The sequence below is a fragment of the Gymnodraco acuticeps genome, unplaced genomic scaffold (assembly GCF_902827175.1).
Source record: "Gymnodraco acuticeps unplaced genomic scaffold, fGymAcu1.1, whole genome shotgun sequence".
In the NCBI taxonomy this organism is placed as follows: domain Eukaryota; kingdom Metazoa; phylum Chordata; class Actinopteri; order Perciformes; family Bathydraconidae; genus Gymnodraco; species Gymnodraco acuticeps.
In genome coordinates, this window is record NW_022991397.1 from 225,816 (window position 1) to 243,386 (window position 17,571).

At 40.6% G+C, this 17,571-nt stretch overlaps 1 protein-coding gene across 1 annotated transcript in view; it reads left to right on the plus strand.

The window, feature by feature from the left end:
* si:ch211-113g11.6 (uncharacterized protein LOC559008 homolog) overlaps positions 1 to 17,571 on the plus strand; it is a 63,162-nt gene that overhangs the window by 35,616 nt on the left and 9,975 nt on the right. The window contains exon 11 of the mRNA XM_034241388.1: positions 14,964 to 15,079. Within this exon, the coding sequence (XP_034097279.1) occupies positions 14,964 to 15,079 (116 nt within the window). The remainder of the gene's footprint in view (positions 1 to 14,963; positions 15,080 to 17,571) is intronic.

Here is a 17,571-nt window from a genome sequence, read left to right on the forward strand (position 1 = left end):
CTCTCATAAATGTCCGATGAGCCACAACTTTTCTTTCAAAACAAAGATGCCAACTGGGGTGGCAGCTGGGGTTGGCAAGGCTATTGTTTAGGGTGGCAGTTGCCACCCCATGCCACCCCGGTGGACTGAGATAAATCATGGGTCAAAATTGAGCTGCGAACACCATGAACGGTAACAGCTTTTGATCACAACACAAGGGTTAATGCGATCGTAATGATTTCACATTAGGAAATGCTTGCCTCTTTTTCAAAAGAAATCTCTACTGGCATTAAAAACATCAATTCCAAAATAAATGCAGTTTAAGCTGACCAATCAGGGTGATTTTCATCTTCAAATGGCGTCTCCGCAGCAGCTATTGTGTGGTTGGTTGTGCTTGGGTGCCTATAACGGATACATGCACATGTTCTCTACTGCAATTTATAATCCCATTTCACTCACTCTTATCTTTACTTGAGCCATGTTTTAAAGTCACGTTTGCAACGACCCATGTTATCCTTTGCTGGCCACTAGAGGGCAGAGTACCTCAAACAGAACAGCACTGACATACCAACATACTCTGACTCCCTAAGCGTCCAGGAGCGACATTTGGTCAGTGTCCGTGGCGTGCAGTTGTGATGCTCCTAGGCTCCTTCAGCTTCATAAAGGGACGCAAATAGCTTTCAACTGATTGCAATGTATTCCCATCTGCGGCGGGATTTGACGCTCATGGAAGCACGGCATTTGTTTGTGTCGGCTGCCCTTAAAGGCAATGTGAGCGTCCATTCTCATTGGATAACGAAGAATTGTACACCCGGAAGTAAGTATTCCCTGTCGATTGATTTTACAGTGATATCTGCACTACTCATCGACTAAAAAACACCAGATTATCCTTGTTAATTACACAACATTGATTGGTTTAAATTGTGTGCAATGCTTTTGTATTTTTCCCCTTCGATTCGGAGAAACAAATATTTTTTCGGAGTAAAGGATGGCAGAAGACACTACCCAGAATCCCCAGCTATCGTTTGGACTACACCATGTGCTCTGTTTGACAAACCCCGTGATAGTCCTCAAGCTCTGTGATTGGAGAGTGTGCTCCGAGGGTTACGCCGAGCCTCGAACAGCACTTGAAATGGGATGGAATCACGGCAGACTGTCCAAAACTGGATTTGAACGGGTCCACCGCGTCCCCCCCTCCCCCACCCCGTCCCCAGAACTACACATGCTGGCTATTCTGTTTCGCAACATGTTCTCTATCTATGGCACGTCTCTACTGGGAGTTGTAGTTTTAAAAGACGTTTTCGTATTTCCCATAATAAGAAGTTGCCAGTATTAAACTGTGTACATCCCTGGAGGTTTAGGGGATAGGAAACACTCACATTTAAAACATATCATTAATAAATGGGTGAAAATTGCTTGTGCCCATAATGGGCAGCATTAATATATATATACACACATGCCAGCTAAGGTCAGAAGAGCTTTATTTAACAGCTGGTCTTATGTTTGTGACCCCTGTTGTTAATTGATAACATTACATTACATTAATTGATAAGCCTGAAACATGCACTTGTTAAGGTTCAGAGGCACATTTTGCAAATATGGCAGTATAGCCATCGATCAGCTTAAGATAAGATATACTTTATTGATCTCAAGTTGGAACATTTGCGTTACATCAGCATGTGTAACAGTTGTAAATATGCAGTGGTGTTTATTTGTAAATCATTTAGTATAATCACACAAATTCTGTGTTTTATATTTAATAATTCTGTGTTCTTTATTTATTGATTGTTCAATACCTGACAAGGCCGGAGATGAAATATCTACATACATCTTAAAAGAGTAATACATATGTATAATATCAGTTAAAATAAGTGCTTCAACATAGTTAACATTGCTGGAGGTACGCACAAATATTGATAGATGTCTTGTAATGCACTATTGAGGAACCTGCGACCCAAGTTTTTCATTCAATGCATAACTACACCGTTTGTGAATATGATATGTCAATAAACCTTAGAAAATCTTGAAAGGGATGTGCAAAATAGTAATTATATACAGTCTTTAATTAACTATTAGTAGAGCATAACGAGTAATGAATATACTTTATAGGGATCCTATTAATATCTAATAATAAAAATAATGAAATGCAATAACATGCTTTAACCACTAGGTGTCCCTTTATATCAGATGTGCACCTTTATGGTGTAAATACAGCCTATCTACCAATTGGATCAAATATAAAAGTCAGCCGAATTAGTGTTGATACTGCAAGGAGGCGTATTGTGTGAAAATAAATGTAAGATGTTGTTTAATGGCTGATATATTTATGATCCACGTCACGTTTTCAGTTCCTCATGTTTGTCTAGAAGTCTTCTCATCAGGGCTCTATAAATACAGAACTACGGCAGATATGTAATATTTAATGCAGCCGAACCGTGTATTACAATGCCGTTATGTGATGACTTCCAAAGAGAAAAGCAAGCACACTCGGAATAAAGTATTATTATTTTTTTTCAATGTTTTCGGTCTGTTTCCGGTATTTGTTAATGACGATGTGATGTGAGATGTGAGACTGGAATTGCACAGGGGAAAATAACGTAGGCTATCTTTAGATGCGGATTTTGTTAAACTAATATGTTTGCGCTGTGGACCAACACTATACATTGACGGGGAAGGGGGTAGCAATTAAGATAACATCATTAAACAGTTACACAACATAACAGAAATAATATCGATAGCAGCGTCCCTAGCAACCACCTTGGTAACAATGAAAACGTTATGGACGCAATTTCCTGAAGTAATCTTCGTAATAACTAGCAAACTAAAGATCATGTACATCCACTGCACACATAGTCTGAAATAACAACTCATATTTCTCGCATCAAATGACATCAAAACGCATTGTAATGGCCAAACTAACTTTAAAATAGGCATTTTCCATCGAGAATAAAACGAAGTTCGGCCATGTTTATTTTTTCTGCAGGGAGAAATGTGAAGATCACGTGACATAGACGCCAGCCATTGGAATGAATGGTGAAAAAAAACGGGGTTTGTCAAACAGAGCACATGGTGTAGTCCAAACGATAGCTGGGGATTCTGGGTAGTGTAGTGTATTCTGCCATCCTTTACTCCGAAAAAATATTTGTTTCTCCGAATCGAAGGGGAAAAATACAAAAGCATTGCACACAATTTAAACCAATCAATGTTGTGTAATTAACAAGGATAATCTGGTGTTTTTTAGTCGATGAGTAGTGCAGATATCACTGTAAACTCAATCGACAGTAAGGGGAATACTTACTTCCGGGTGTACAATTCTCCGTTATCCAATGGGAATGGACGCTCACATTGCCTTTAAGGGCAGCCGACACAAACGAATGCCGTGCTTCCATGAGCGTCAAATCCCGCCGCAGATGGGAATACATTGCAATCAGTTGAAAGCTATTTGCGTCCCTTTATGAAGCTGAAGGAGCCTAGGAGCGTCACAACTGCACGCCACGGACACTGACCAAACGTCGCTCCTGGACGATTATGGAGTGAGAGTGTGTTGGACATACAGCCGTGACATATTATTGCCTTAACGTTTTGACAAACAATATTTGGATACCATTAGTACGACATTATCGTCAAGTTTGTGTTTTTTTCTTCTTTTAGCTCTGATTTGGTCTCCTCCTAAAACAGTGATTCAAAAGGTCTGGGTTTAAAAACAATAGCTGTCTCTTAAGCAGCCAGATGTTTAATTTTCATCCTCAGCAAGTTGCTAACGTGCTGAGCAGGTAGTTCTTTTTTCAAGACCATTTTTGCTGACTGCTGCTACTGGAAATGGGACTGAAGTAGAAGCAGCAAAACATAGGATGGCAAATACTTAAAAAATAAGAAACAATACTTCAAGCCCGACCCATTTTTGTATAAAGTGTCTTGCTTATGTCCCTGCTGCAGTGTTTCTGTTGGGTTGTTCTAGCAATACATATAAATAAAGAGGGTTGGATCCTGTTCTCTGCAACTGATTTGATTCATCAGTTCGTATATCTCATATATAAGAGTAAATGAATCCTGTAACTAAATGTTGTATGAGTTCAGCAGCACACCACTATTAGCAAGCTGGATAAAGAAAACAAGAACAGGCATGTATGTAAAGCAAATAATGATTGAATACAAAATGTACAGCTGCATTCATTCTTAATTTAGTCACTGAAAATTGACAGAAGTCAAAATATATTCTGTTCAAAGCCTATTCAAGCGATGCCTGGCCTTCACACGACTGTTTCTATTTCATCAACTGCTGTTGCTCATAGCCGTTGCTCCGAATATTGCCTTGTGCCTCAGGGAGATTACTATGGCAACCATCACAAGTCATATGTTCGAGTCTGCACGAATGTCTCACCACAACGAAGTTCATGGGAAAAGATGAGCCAGTGTCATCTTTCTTTTGAGTGCAATTTCTCTCAGTATATGTGACTGTCATTCACCCGGCTGTTCTGGGGTGTTTCTATTAAAAGCAGACACAAAAAAAAAGTGTTAAAAATGACAGAACGGCCGCTCGCTGTGGGATTTAATGGCTGTGTCAGTGACAGGAGGGAGAGGATGGAGAGATGTGAACAGCCAGGGGTCTCTGAGGTGGCCTAAAAAAGAACTAGAGCAGTTTAGTCGCAGTGGTATCTGAGGACGGAGGAAGAGGTTGCACTGGAGATATTCTGTTTGATGTTTGCAATCGTCAAGAGGAGGTGTGCAAAAGAACATGTGCTGGCCATCCCTCATGAACATTTCTGTTTTTCTGTTTTTCATTTGGGATAATAAATGCGATGATCTTTGACTATTCAGAGTCAGTATAACAATCATAAATACTTTAACTATCCAAGGGGGAATTAGATTTTTGTGACGGTCGTGCCTTTTTTTTTGTTTTAAATAGAACGAAAGAAAACAATATTATTAATTGTATAAACATAAGAATGTGCAATAATAGGATAAGATATATACACATTAGATAGATGACATAATAGATAAATAGTAGATGTAGTGACCACGATATCAATTTGTTTCAGTCTGTTTTCTGTGATTCACTCGTGGGCTGACCGATGAATAGACGCTTGTTGTTTGAGAGAAGAAATAAAATAATTGTCCAGATGCGATTGAAAAGTAAATTGTGCTTGTTTATCCCAAAAAGGCAATGGACAAATTCAAGTTAAAGTAATATGTCCAATGAAGATTACATATTAAATACAAAAGAAAGTGCCAATTTTGTGCCTAACGCTCCAAGGGACGGGTTAAACAGTCTGATGGCTTCAGGCTCTTTCTTCTGATTTGTTTTATGTATTCTGGTTTCATTGAATTCATTTATTCTCCAATTCAAAGTTCACTTTCTGCTTTATTTGTCCCCGAGGTGCAATTGGTTTTGCAGCATGGACTCCCCATCTGCCTGTTATGCAGCACAGAAAGGTCACTCTGCTGGACTCCTGTAACAGCTGCTTATATTTACTATTGTACCCAGTGAATTCACAGGGGGGACTGGCATATAAACATAACATGGAAACTGTTCAAATGGATTCAATGTAGGACTTCAGGATCTGTCGAGGCAACTCATCTATCTGCATAATGTATTCCAAACACGCCCTTGTATCTGTACAAATGATGGAGAGGACGTGAAATAATCTAATCTTTAGTGAGTGGAGCAGACACACACACACACACACACACACACACACACACACACACACACGCACTCTTCTGATGGATCGTAACATTAGAGCAGTGTAAACCAATCAGAAGAGGAGCTGTGGCGAGCCAGGGTCCACCTCTGGAGCAGTGGCAGTGAAATCAGAGCAGATGCATTTTGGGTAGCCCTGGGAAAAAATTGTTCCCCTGGTGATGGAAACTTCAATAAATATCTTCCACCAAGACGAGCACAGAGACACAAGCCGCACCGTTTATATGCAAGTCTGAGTAATGGCTGATGTTAGTGTGATAGCCTGGAGGGTAAATACAGAGTGTTCCGACGGTAAATATCAATGCGAGGGATGAGTTCGATGAAGAAGACCAGAGAAAACATGAATTATTTATGCTTGAATATAACCGTGGTGCATATTTCCATTCTGGTTCGGTTCATTTAGCAATACATGCCGATGTCACTCTGAAAGGCAGACTAAACAACCACATTGAATTCACTTTAATTTGGATCGATGTCGACAGCTATTTTCCTCGTCATGTCTGCGTCCTCTTGATTGTATTTTCCACAGCTACTCTTGCGAATCACTGTTCATACGCCGGGGATTATGAAATGGAAACAATAAATGTTGAAGCTAGAGAAAAAGAGATTAGCATTGCTGAATAATTCTAGATTAAAAAAATCCCATGGAGATCAATACTTATCTTCACAAAATACCTATGCATAAGATAAACATGCACAGAATTGCATATTTATCTCCACCCTCTTTTTCTTTTCATGCGTCTTTGATTTTGTGTGCAAAATGTTATCTTACCAACAATACTACATATTCAGATGATCAAAGCGAATAATCCTGGGTAGTTTTACAGATTCAGAGTGACTTGACTTTGTGTGTTCAATGGCACCTTGATGAGGGTTGTTATGTAGGTGAAAAGAAAATAGTCCAAGGCGTACCAATGCATACTGTGTTCCCTTTAGTGTTTACTTCCTGTCTGTCTTCTTCTGCTGTTCCCTTTAGTGTTTACGTCCTGTATTCTTCTGCTGTTCCCTTTAGTGTTTACTTCCTGTCTGTCTTCTTCTGCTGTTCCCTTTAGTGTTTACTTCCTGTCTGTCTTCTTCTACTGATCCCTTTAGTGTTTGCTTCCTTTCTGTCTTCTTCTGCTGTTCCCTTTAGTGTTTACTTCCTGTCTGTCTTCTTCTGCTGTTCCCTTTAGTGTTTACTTCCTGTCTGTCTTCTTCTACTGATCCCTTTAGTGTTTGCTTCCTTTCTGTCTTCTTCTGCTGTTCCCTTTAGTGTTTACTTCCTGTCTGTCTTCTTCTGCTGTTCCCTTTAGTGTTTACTTCCTGTCTGTCTTCTTCTACTGATCCCTTTAGTGTTTACTTCCTGTCTGTCTTCTTCTGCTGTTCCCTTTAGTGTTTACTTCCTGTCAGTCTTCTTCTGCTGTTCCCTTTAGTATTTACTTCCCGTCTCTCTTCTTCTGCTGTTCCCTTTAGTCTTTACTTCCCGTCTCTCTTCTTCTGCTGATATCTCCAATGTTAGCTCTCTGTCTTTTAACTTCTAACTTGTTTTCTTGTACTTTTCTTTACTATTGATAGGTTAGCCATCATGAATCCAAAGATTCGCACTCTCCGCAAATATAAAAATGAATATTTAAAACGTTTTTCACAGTATTTTCTGATGGACAAAAACCTATGTTTGTTGTCCACAGCTGATGTTAAATCCATCGGACTTCTTTTTACGGATTGATATGACTGCACTTGTCATGTTAGGCAGCGTATAAGCGAGTATTAACGACCTCTGAAATATCCAAATTGACAAAACAGAATTGAGTATTCAACTAAGACTCATCTTACTTCACCACACATCTTGTTTCTACTGCTCGCAGTCATTTGTAGGCTAAAGGAATTCACTTTGAAATGTTGACCTAGAACAAACTGACAGGGCGATGCCATGCAGAGTCTTAATTATATAAATAGCTCACCACATACTTCGTGTTTTAAACCTGTTCTAACTAGTCTCGTGGGACGTCTCCGTGTGATGCAGGCTGACAGAAAGCTGCAGGTTTTGACTCAGTTTATTTTTAGTTATTTTTGATCGCCAGGCAACATGTTAATTCAGCAGAAAATGTGGCACATGTCAACCAGCTACTTCTGAACATGACAAAAAACGTGTTACCTCCAAGCAGTTTCAAAACTCCTTTTATACTCCTATAACAGATGCAAAAATAAACTGCACTAAACCGTTTTTGGGCCAAAAGAACTAGTTGAAGTTCTTTGAATATTTAATGGATTGTGACATTATTATTATTATAGACAACACTCTTCATTTCATAGCTTCTTTGTTAGGGAGATATGTCCTTTCTCTCATAATTATCCTCCTCCATCATGCAGGGTTTGATGTCGCAGTTCCATTTGGTATTTCATTTTTTCCTCAGTTTCAGTGGAGTCTATTTTGGTCGGAAGTGTCTAAGTACAGCCGATAATTACAGCAATAGATGTAGCTGTACAAAAACACATTGAGAGCACTGTATTTGAGTTGATTAGTAGACCTGGTTAAAAGGCAGTTTATACTAATTCAAGGCAAAATGATCTCTTCTATTGTTACTGAGAGATACTGAGTAGCACTATCACCAGAGAGAAAACTGACATTGGATTTGTTAAACCTGAAAAATCTAGGTGGGGATAAGTATTCAATAGGGTTTTTAATCCAAAACAAACTACTGTGAAAGGTTTTTCTTATATACTTAGAATACAATCAAAGTGTTGCTTATGAAATAATAAAATACATTGTCTATGGTCCTAAAAGTTTGGATTCTATCAAATATCTTTAGCAGCCCGATGTATTTTTTCATCTTTCGCTAATTCCAAACGTGAGCATGTTGGTGTTGGGGTGTTGAGCAGGTAGTGAGCGTTTGTTTTTCTTTCTCCGAGCATATTTGACATGATGTGACAACTTGCAAGAAACCTAAACAGTTTACCGTAAATCACGGATTAGCTGCAAATCAGTTTTGCTGACAAGTGTTGGAGCCAACAGTGTGGACACATTAAGAATCTACAGTCAGCGTAAGCATTTGTCAGAACCCTAAAGCTATGACAGGTTGTAGACCTTCGCTCCAGTGTTCCTCATTGGAGTCCCTTAGGTATCTTAAAGGTGGGGTAGGTAAGTTTGAGAAACCGGCTCGAGATACACTTTTTGTTATATTCCATGGAATGCTCTTAACATCCCGATAGCCGGCCCGGCTAAAATAACTGGATGGCCTACCTGCCTGTCAGCCTCCCATCTGTGCACAAACTTATCTCGTGCCCTCATTGGTCATGTGCGCGTTCGTGTGTGTTGGAGGAGGGGCTCTGTAAGGAAGTGGCAGATTTGTTCCGGCTGTGTATTTTCAAATTCTAGCGCACTGGAGCTGGTTTCTCCAAAATTACCTACCCCACCTTTAAGTCCATCGAACATTACTAGCAATAGATGCAGTTACACGTCTCGACATAGCCCTAGTATTTAAAATTGGAGTTGAGTCGTAGACCTGGTTGGAAGCTGGTTTAGAGTAATTGATTCCTATCAATAAGTAACCCTATCACCAGGGAGAACCACAATCCTGTAGCTACCTTTATGCCAATTATCTTTGATAGTCTGTTATGGGCTCAGAATACAATTCAAGATCATTTCTGAAGCCTTGGCCCATGGTGTTTGGCTTGTCAATGAAGAAAAGAAAAGCTGGACATGACAACTCGGAAAAACCTAAATGGGTCAAATTAAGTCAGTTTGGTCCGTTGACAAGTGTTAGCTGGATAAAACGGTGTTGGACACATTGCAAGATCTACAGTGTGTGTTGTCTTAAGACCCTAAAGAGCTGCAACGGAGCTTTGACAGTGTGGAGACCTTTGCTCCAGTTTTACTCATCGGAGTCCCTTTGGACCCTAAAGTGAAGCTGACATTGCCAGATATAGATGCAGCTGTAAAAACCATGTTTCTAGACAGCACTCAAAGAAAGCGGAGTTGAGTCATAGACCTCGTTAGAAAACCAGTTTAGAGTCATTCAAGGCAAATTCATTCCTATGACACAAGTGACCCTATCACCAGGTATGTGATACGTCTGTGGAGAACAACTAGCCAATAGTCTTTATTGTTAACCAAAACGAACTTATTTGGCTTCCTTCATACCACTGATCTGTGCTCAGAATACAATTGAAGATCATGTGTGATGCCTTGGCCCATGGTGAGTGACTTGGTAAAGAAGAAAACCAAAGTAAGGAAGCTCTGAGAAACCTAAATCATGAATTTGGCTGTGCTGGCAAGTGTGGACACATTGCAAGATCTAAAGCTGGTGTAAGTGTGTTGTGTCCGGACCCTAAAGAGCTGCGAAGGACGCATGACAGGTTGTAGACCGTTGCTCCAGTTTCCTCTGGCTATCACTGGTGAGTGCTGAAACAAAAGAACAAGCAGAAGTGAAAGTCGTGTTTTCCTTCAGTGACAGATTGATCACCAGAAGACGTGAAGCTGCTTAGACTTTTTCACACATGGAGGCGACACAGCAAAAAGATCGCCTCAGGGAAATGTCAGAATGAAACACTTTCAAGTTGACTTTATATTTGAGATCAGAAGCTATTTGCTTTCACAGTATGACATGCGAGATGGCAGTAGCTTAAAGGTTATGGTGAACCAAGCGGTGGGAAAATAGGACTTTGGGATGTGACTGACGGCACTTAGAGGGAAGAGAAGAATATATGTTCAAAAAGGAAGGCAAGTTTGAACCTTTATGCCAGATGGAAACATGAATATTGACTCTTGGCTTTCTTTCCAACCTTCACTGCTTTGAGATTATAACTGTAAGCAACTGGAGAAACTTACACCCTTTCCCCCCCGTCAGTATTTCTTGCCGCTATCTTTATTTGTTTTTGATAAACGAGCTGCAAATAGCTGTAGACAGGAATAAAGAATCCTATGAGAATAAAGTAGATATAATGGGGAATGTTATCTTTGACTTCAACAAGAAACAAAAAAGATTTGAAGTTTATGAAAAAGAGACAGTTTTAGGACAAAATAAGTGTAAGTGACAGCTCCATGCTGGCGGCCTAATCACAAGTTTGAAGGTGCGTCATGGAGGGAGCACGCAGGAAATGAAGATGTAAAGGTCTCACTGTAATCACATTGTCACAGTGGGGAAGGCAAAATAATCTCAGACGTGAAAAAAGACATCTTTCTGCAGGGAGCCTTTAAATAGTTGATTTATTTGGAATCGTCTGGCGGAAATGAGTTAGGGAAATGGAAATGGTAAAAGGTAGAAGAACATTTTCATGGGCTTTTAGTCGAATTAAATCTCCTTAGACTCGGCAACAAAAAGGTAGGCAATGAAGAAATATTGAGCAGAGAGTCTGGGTCTCTGAGAGCGATGCTGCACTTAGCTGTCCAGGAGTGTTATTGCCTGTTGCAGTGAAGAGAGCAATGGCTTGGAGCAGAGGTTGCGCTAGACTTTTTCGCTGCCCGTCATTTTGACGGACAGGATCGTAACATTTCCGTCGAAATCCATTATAACCCGTGGGCCTGTACACAACTCTCCCGACACACACACGCACACTCGCTCGTGAACTGTTAGCGCCGTGTTATGCATGCCCACTGCACCTCGCGGGAGCGCAGCGTAAAGCTTGTACTCACAGACATTTCAATGATCTGTTCGGCAATTAGGTTTGGAAACGATATCATTTCCTTTTGGGAAGGCATGCATAATAACACGGCATAATAACACCGGAGCCTCGCGGCGCGGAAACGTTGGCGCTGTTCTGAGTTTGTTCTAATCTGTCAAAATGACGACGGCTTTCAGATTTTTCCGTCATTGTTTAAAAAAAAACGTCATAGACGGAAAATATTCGGTTATCGCGACCTCTGGCTTGGAGCGACATGGACACAAAGGATTTTTAAAATGCAAGACAGAACTATTCAACGACAGTGAAATGTTGGCAAAAGTATCATCCCATCAGGCCTGGGAGTCTGCTCTAACAGTTGGAAAACAGGAAACAATATTCATGAGTTAGACTTCACTTGGACCAAATGATAGTCGGAGCATACATTCACACAGACTTGGTGTATTGTGTTCATTTGTGCAACGCTGACAAATGTTCCTCCATATTGATAACTTTAACACAAGTTCCAAAAGACGAGTAATAGGCTATTTTTACCTGAAGAGATAGACTTGATGAACCAACAATCTATTGTATGTATTGACTTCTCTTCTTTATAATAGCAGAAACTGGAGTGCAGGCATGCAACACCTGGTTGTTGCTAACGATTAGCTACTAGCCGCTAGTCGTTTCAGGAACACTGTATAACCATACAGTATTGGATAAATAGCCGTTAGCACAATCAGCTATTGGTCTGACAACAATTTAGCCTCTGGGGGCAACAAGTATTTTGGGGTTAGGGTCTATCCTGTGGTTCTAACCTCTGTCAGCGGTGATCACTTGACTGCACTTGCTGATCACACACATCTGCTTGTACATGTTCGACTAAATGTCAGCCACGAAAAACAAATAGATGTCTGAATGGATTCGATGCATGACACACCGTCCCACATGACATTGTCATCACAATGCCCAATTACCAAGATATTTTCGTTCGTTCCTACGTGACAAACTGCTCAGGGAATGTGACAAGGAAGAAGACATTGGTTCCAAAACAAACAAGGATGTGGGTAGATCAGAAATAAGACAAGATAGGATGAGAAGTGCTTTATTGAACCCAAGTTGGCACATTTGGCACAATAACAATGAAAAGACGAGAAATAAACATTCCAAAATGTAAATATCTCAATAGAAATAAAATAGCATTTAAATGAAAACAGTGCAGGGATGTTGGTTCATGTGCTTGGAAGCCAACCAAAAGAGAGTAATGCAGGGTAAGCTTTAGGAAGAGACAGAGTGAACACATGCGTAGCTTTAAAGGTCCCTTATCATACTGTTTTTCATCAATATATTACAGGTCTCAGATATATCCAGAGCCTGTCTCTGATTGGCTGAAACACCAAACAGATCATTGCAGCATTACCCATAATCCCCTCTGCTTCAGCCCTGTTTCCAAAGAGCTGATTCTCTGTCTGTTACTTTAGATGAAAATAAGGAGCCCCTCCCCACGCCCCTCTGAGAGACATTTGGTTACAAATAACTCAATGGTGCTCTAGGAGGAGATTCAGGTGATAAGGGGGGGGGGGGGGGGGGGGGGTTACCTTGGTTGCTGATTGGCTAATGGTTACACAAGACAAAACATCGTTATGACATCATCAAGTGGCCAAAATCTGATCAGTTCATTTTCAGACAGGTTTTTATAGAAATGGATCAAAAAGAGAGAGAATCTTTGTTCCTGAAACTTTCAGAGTCTCTTTACACAGAGGGGACACATGGTGATGTAGAAGAGACATGAAGAAGAGGGGACACATGTTGATGTAGAAGAGACATGAAGAAGAGGGGACACATGTTGATGTAGAAGAGACATGAAGAAGAGGGGACACATGTTGATGTAGAAGAGACATGAAGAAGAGGGGACACATGTTGATGTAGAAGAGACATGAAGAAGAGGGGACACATGGTGATGTAGAAGAGACATGAAGAAGAGGGGACACATGTTGATGTAGAAGAGACATGAAGAAGAGGGGACACATGTTGATGTAGAAGAGACATGAAGAAGAGGGGACACATGTTGATGTAGAAGAGACATGAAGAAGAGGGGACACATGTTGATGTAGAAGAGACATGAAGAAGAGGGGACACATGTTGATGTAGAAGAGACATGAAGAAGAGGGGACACATGTTGATGTAGAGGAGACATGAAGAAGAGGGGACACATGTTGATGTAGAAGAGACATGAAGAAGAGGAGACACATGTTGATGTAGGAGAGACATGAAGAAGAGGGGAACACATGTTGATGTAGAAGAGACATGAAGAAGAGGGGACACATGTTGATGTAGGAGAGACATGAAGAAGAGGGGACACATGTTGATGTAGAAGAGACATGAAGAAGAGGGGACACATGTTGATGTAGAAGAGACATGAAGAAGAGGGGACACATGTTGATGTAGAAGAGACATGAAGAAGAGGGGACACATGTTGATGTAGAAGAGACATGAAGAAGAGGGGACACATGTTGATGTAGGAGAGACATGAAGAAGAGGGGACACATGTTGATGTAGAAGAGACATGAAGAAGAGGGGACACATGTTGATGTAGGAGAGACATGAAGAAGAGGGGACACATGTTGATGTAGAAGAGACATGAAGAAGAGGGGACACATGTTGATGTAGGAGAGACATGAAGAAGAGGGGACACATGTTGATGTAGGAGAGACATGAACAAGTGGATTTTGCACAATAGGTCCCCTTTAAAGCCCGAGACCCAGGATAACCTAATCATCTGAGGACCTCTCCAGTGTCTCCTGCTCACAGTCTGTTCTTGTAGAATATGTCTCTACGCTTGCATTCTGCCTGGCCCCAAGCCTGCATGGTAATAATTTAATTAAACATGTTTCAATTTAGAAATGAGCAACATATAAGCACAAAACCGTGAGGGTAATGAGTGTCTGGAGGCTAGGTGTGGACACAGGGCTCGAATAAAGCTGAATCCACCTCACGGCTTACATCATGTCAGTTGGTATTCTGCTCTAGTGGTGCATACAGAATTCACAGCACATTTTATTCGCACAAAATCATTTGATATGCAGCAGACCTGGAACACTTGGGCCCCAGAGGTATCTCTTTTCATTTGTTTCGTGCATTACTCATCCGCTGCATGCTATGGAGAAAAGAAAACAATAATTAATCATTCCGGACGTTGGATGCACCGTAGTTCCAGCGGGGAACAACCTTTGGCTTTGCAGTGCTGTGATTGATCCAAAATTGACCCAAAATCCAAAAGTGATTTGATTTTCACTGCTGGATGTGTTCGAGGAGTTCTGCAGAGCTCCACCTCTTAACCGTATCCTTTAATCAGATACACAGACTCACTCTATGGTACTGGTTTGGTGTTCAAATCACAAGAGGTTCAGGTTAAACAGGTACAACTAATTCTCTGTTCAAAGACATCTCTAAAACCCGAGTCCACCATGTTGCCTTCCAGCCTACCCTAAGAATGGAAGGTGTCCAAGACAGATCCATGTATTTATAGAATCCTTTGGAAAGCACAACAAGGATCTGCAGCTCAGGCAAAAGACAGGAAACCTACATGCATACATTCTCACATGGGTTTATTCGTATGTGTGTGATGTTTCAGGGCAGTTTGAAAGACCTGTAATCCTTCCCCTCGACACCATTTACAATCTCTCCTGTTTCTTTATTTCCACAGAACAAGGCAAAGTTCTCAAGGTTCTTCACACCAGCGGGGGGGTCTTCATCATATCTCAGTACTCTCTGTTTCACAACGAGGGCCCCATTCTTAAGATGGCTATCGACTCCCAAAAGGTATGAGGAATAATGTATTACCCTTTGGTAGAGTGTGATTTCAGTGGCCTTCCTGCTTTCAGAATCAATCTAATTAATCTGTGTTTCATCTTTTTGAGTCTTTATTCAGAATCCATTGCTCTCATTAGCGGTGGATTGGTCAGATAGTCGCTGTAGTGCAACCTCGATCGACTTTCCATACTTAATACTCCAACTAAATGAGGCTTGTATTCAAGTCATGTATAGCCAGGAGGAAACCCAATGACAAATCTATTGGAGAAAGAACGAATCTGAAAAAGGATAGAAGAGCAAATATTGGAAACATCTTTATACATTTCTTGCTGAGTTTCTCGTGGTCATTTCAAGTTATTTTTCATTGAATGGATGGATGTTTATTTTTCCATTAGGTTTGAAACTAGCCTTTTGAAAATACTACATTTAATTTAGTCATTTCAGTGGCGAACCGTGGCCATCACAACTGGACCTTCTGTAGGCACCCCCCCCCCCGGCGTTATAATGTCCGTCTTTTCACTGAATTGTCGTCTTGAAAAGGGTACTCAACAATTCCGCAACAACTTCATCTTCACCTGTTGCACTTGTCATTTCAACGTTAAAAACAATAAAATGGCATGAATTGCTTCGTCGCATTAATCTAGATCAGGGGTGTCAAACTCAAGGCCCGGGGGCCACATCCGGCCCGCGACTTCATTTAATGTGGCCCCACAAGAGCTCTGAAAGAATATGATACGTTTATTATACGGTTACATGCCAATTAACAGAAGCACGTTGCCCATAAACTACATGTCCCACAATATATCTCTAATTTGAATTTTGTTCAGAATTTGACTTTTTTCTCAAAATTTGACTTTTTTGTTCAAAATTTCAATTTGGCTTTTTAAAAAAAAATCATTTTGTGACATTCTCACTGAAGAGACTTCCAATTATTTTCCCTAGACTTCTGCTTTCAGACGTAGTTAATTATGAAGTTATTACCCTATCCGATAATAATCCAATGCAGAGGCAATAATGTAATATAATACATACGTTTACATATATTAAATATTTACATATGTTTTTTTATATAGTCTTAAAGTTACAACCGGCCCTTTGAGTGCAACCATAATGCTGATGTGGCCCGCGATGAAATTGAGTTTGACACCGCTGATCTAGATGCTCTGTCTCTCTCCAGTGAACTAGCGGGCCTTCTAGAATACCCTGGAACCGAGGGGAACTCTGAAAGATTACGCCCATTGGCTACAAATCAATATATGATTGGTTGATCAAACTGTCAGTCCAAACGTACGCTCTCATTCAGTGCAACGGCCAGGGCATTCGATCAAGGATGTAGAATACCTTGTTGAAGGATATTCTACCCAGAGAATAATGTATGTATGTATAGTTTGAAACTAGCCTTTTGAAAATACTACATTTTCATTTAGTCATTTCATACGAATAGACAGTGGCGAACCGTGGCCATCACAACTGGACCTTCTGTAGACACACACACCCCCCGCCGCCGCCCCCCCCCCCGGCGTTATAATGTCCGTCTTTTCACTGAATTTTCGTCTTGAAAAGGGTACTCACAACAAGTCTGCAACAACTTCCTCTTCACCTGTTGCATTTGTCATTTCAACGTTAAAAACAATAAAACGGCATGAATTGCTTCGTCACATTCATCTAGATCAGTGTTTCTCAAACTTTTTCATACCAAGGACCACTTAACCAATAAAAAAACACTCGCGGACCACCCAACTCCACAAATATCCCAAGGCAAGGCAAGGCAAGTTTATTTATATAGCACTTTTCAACACAAGGCAATTCAAAGTGCAAAACACATCGTTTTTCTAGAACAGATTATAAATCGCCTGAAAATGGTACAAACAAGTGACAACATGTGTGACGAAGGTGTTGCCCTGGGCTTGATCATGCAATAGAAAGTGAAACTTAAGCTCGTTCCATTGCGGAGATATTCCCGTGAGAGTACGGAAAACTTTAATGTATTTATTTATTTCAAATGTGAAATGTTACCAATATACTCACGGACCACTAGGGGGCGCTCACGGACCACCAGTGGTATGCGGACCACACTTTGAGAAGCACTGATCTAGATCCTCTGTCTCGAGCCAGTGAACTAGCGGGCCTTCTAGAACACCCTGGAACCGAGGGGAACTCTGAAATAATACGCCCATTGCTACAAATCAATATATGATTGGTTGATCAAACTGTCAGTCCAAACGTACGCTCTCATTCAGTGCAACGGCCAGGGCCTTCGATCAAGGATGTAGAATACCTTGTTGAAGGATATTCTACCCAGAGACCCAGAACAAGATCTGATTGGTTGCTTTCTTTTCTAACACAAAACCACTGAAATGCGTAGTGCATGGTCCGAGAAGGACAAAAAAATCAACGTAGCACTGTAATATTACAGATCAACAACACAGATACCATTCTCATTTATTCATTTTATATACATCTTATTTATATAATTAAATCGATTTTGTTTTATCTCTCTC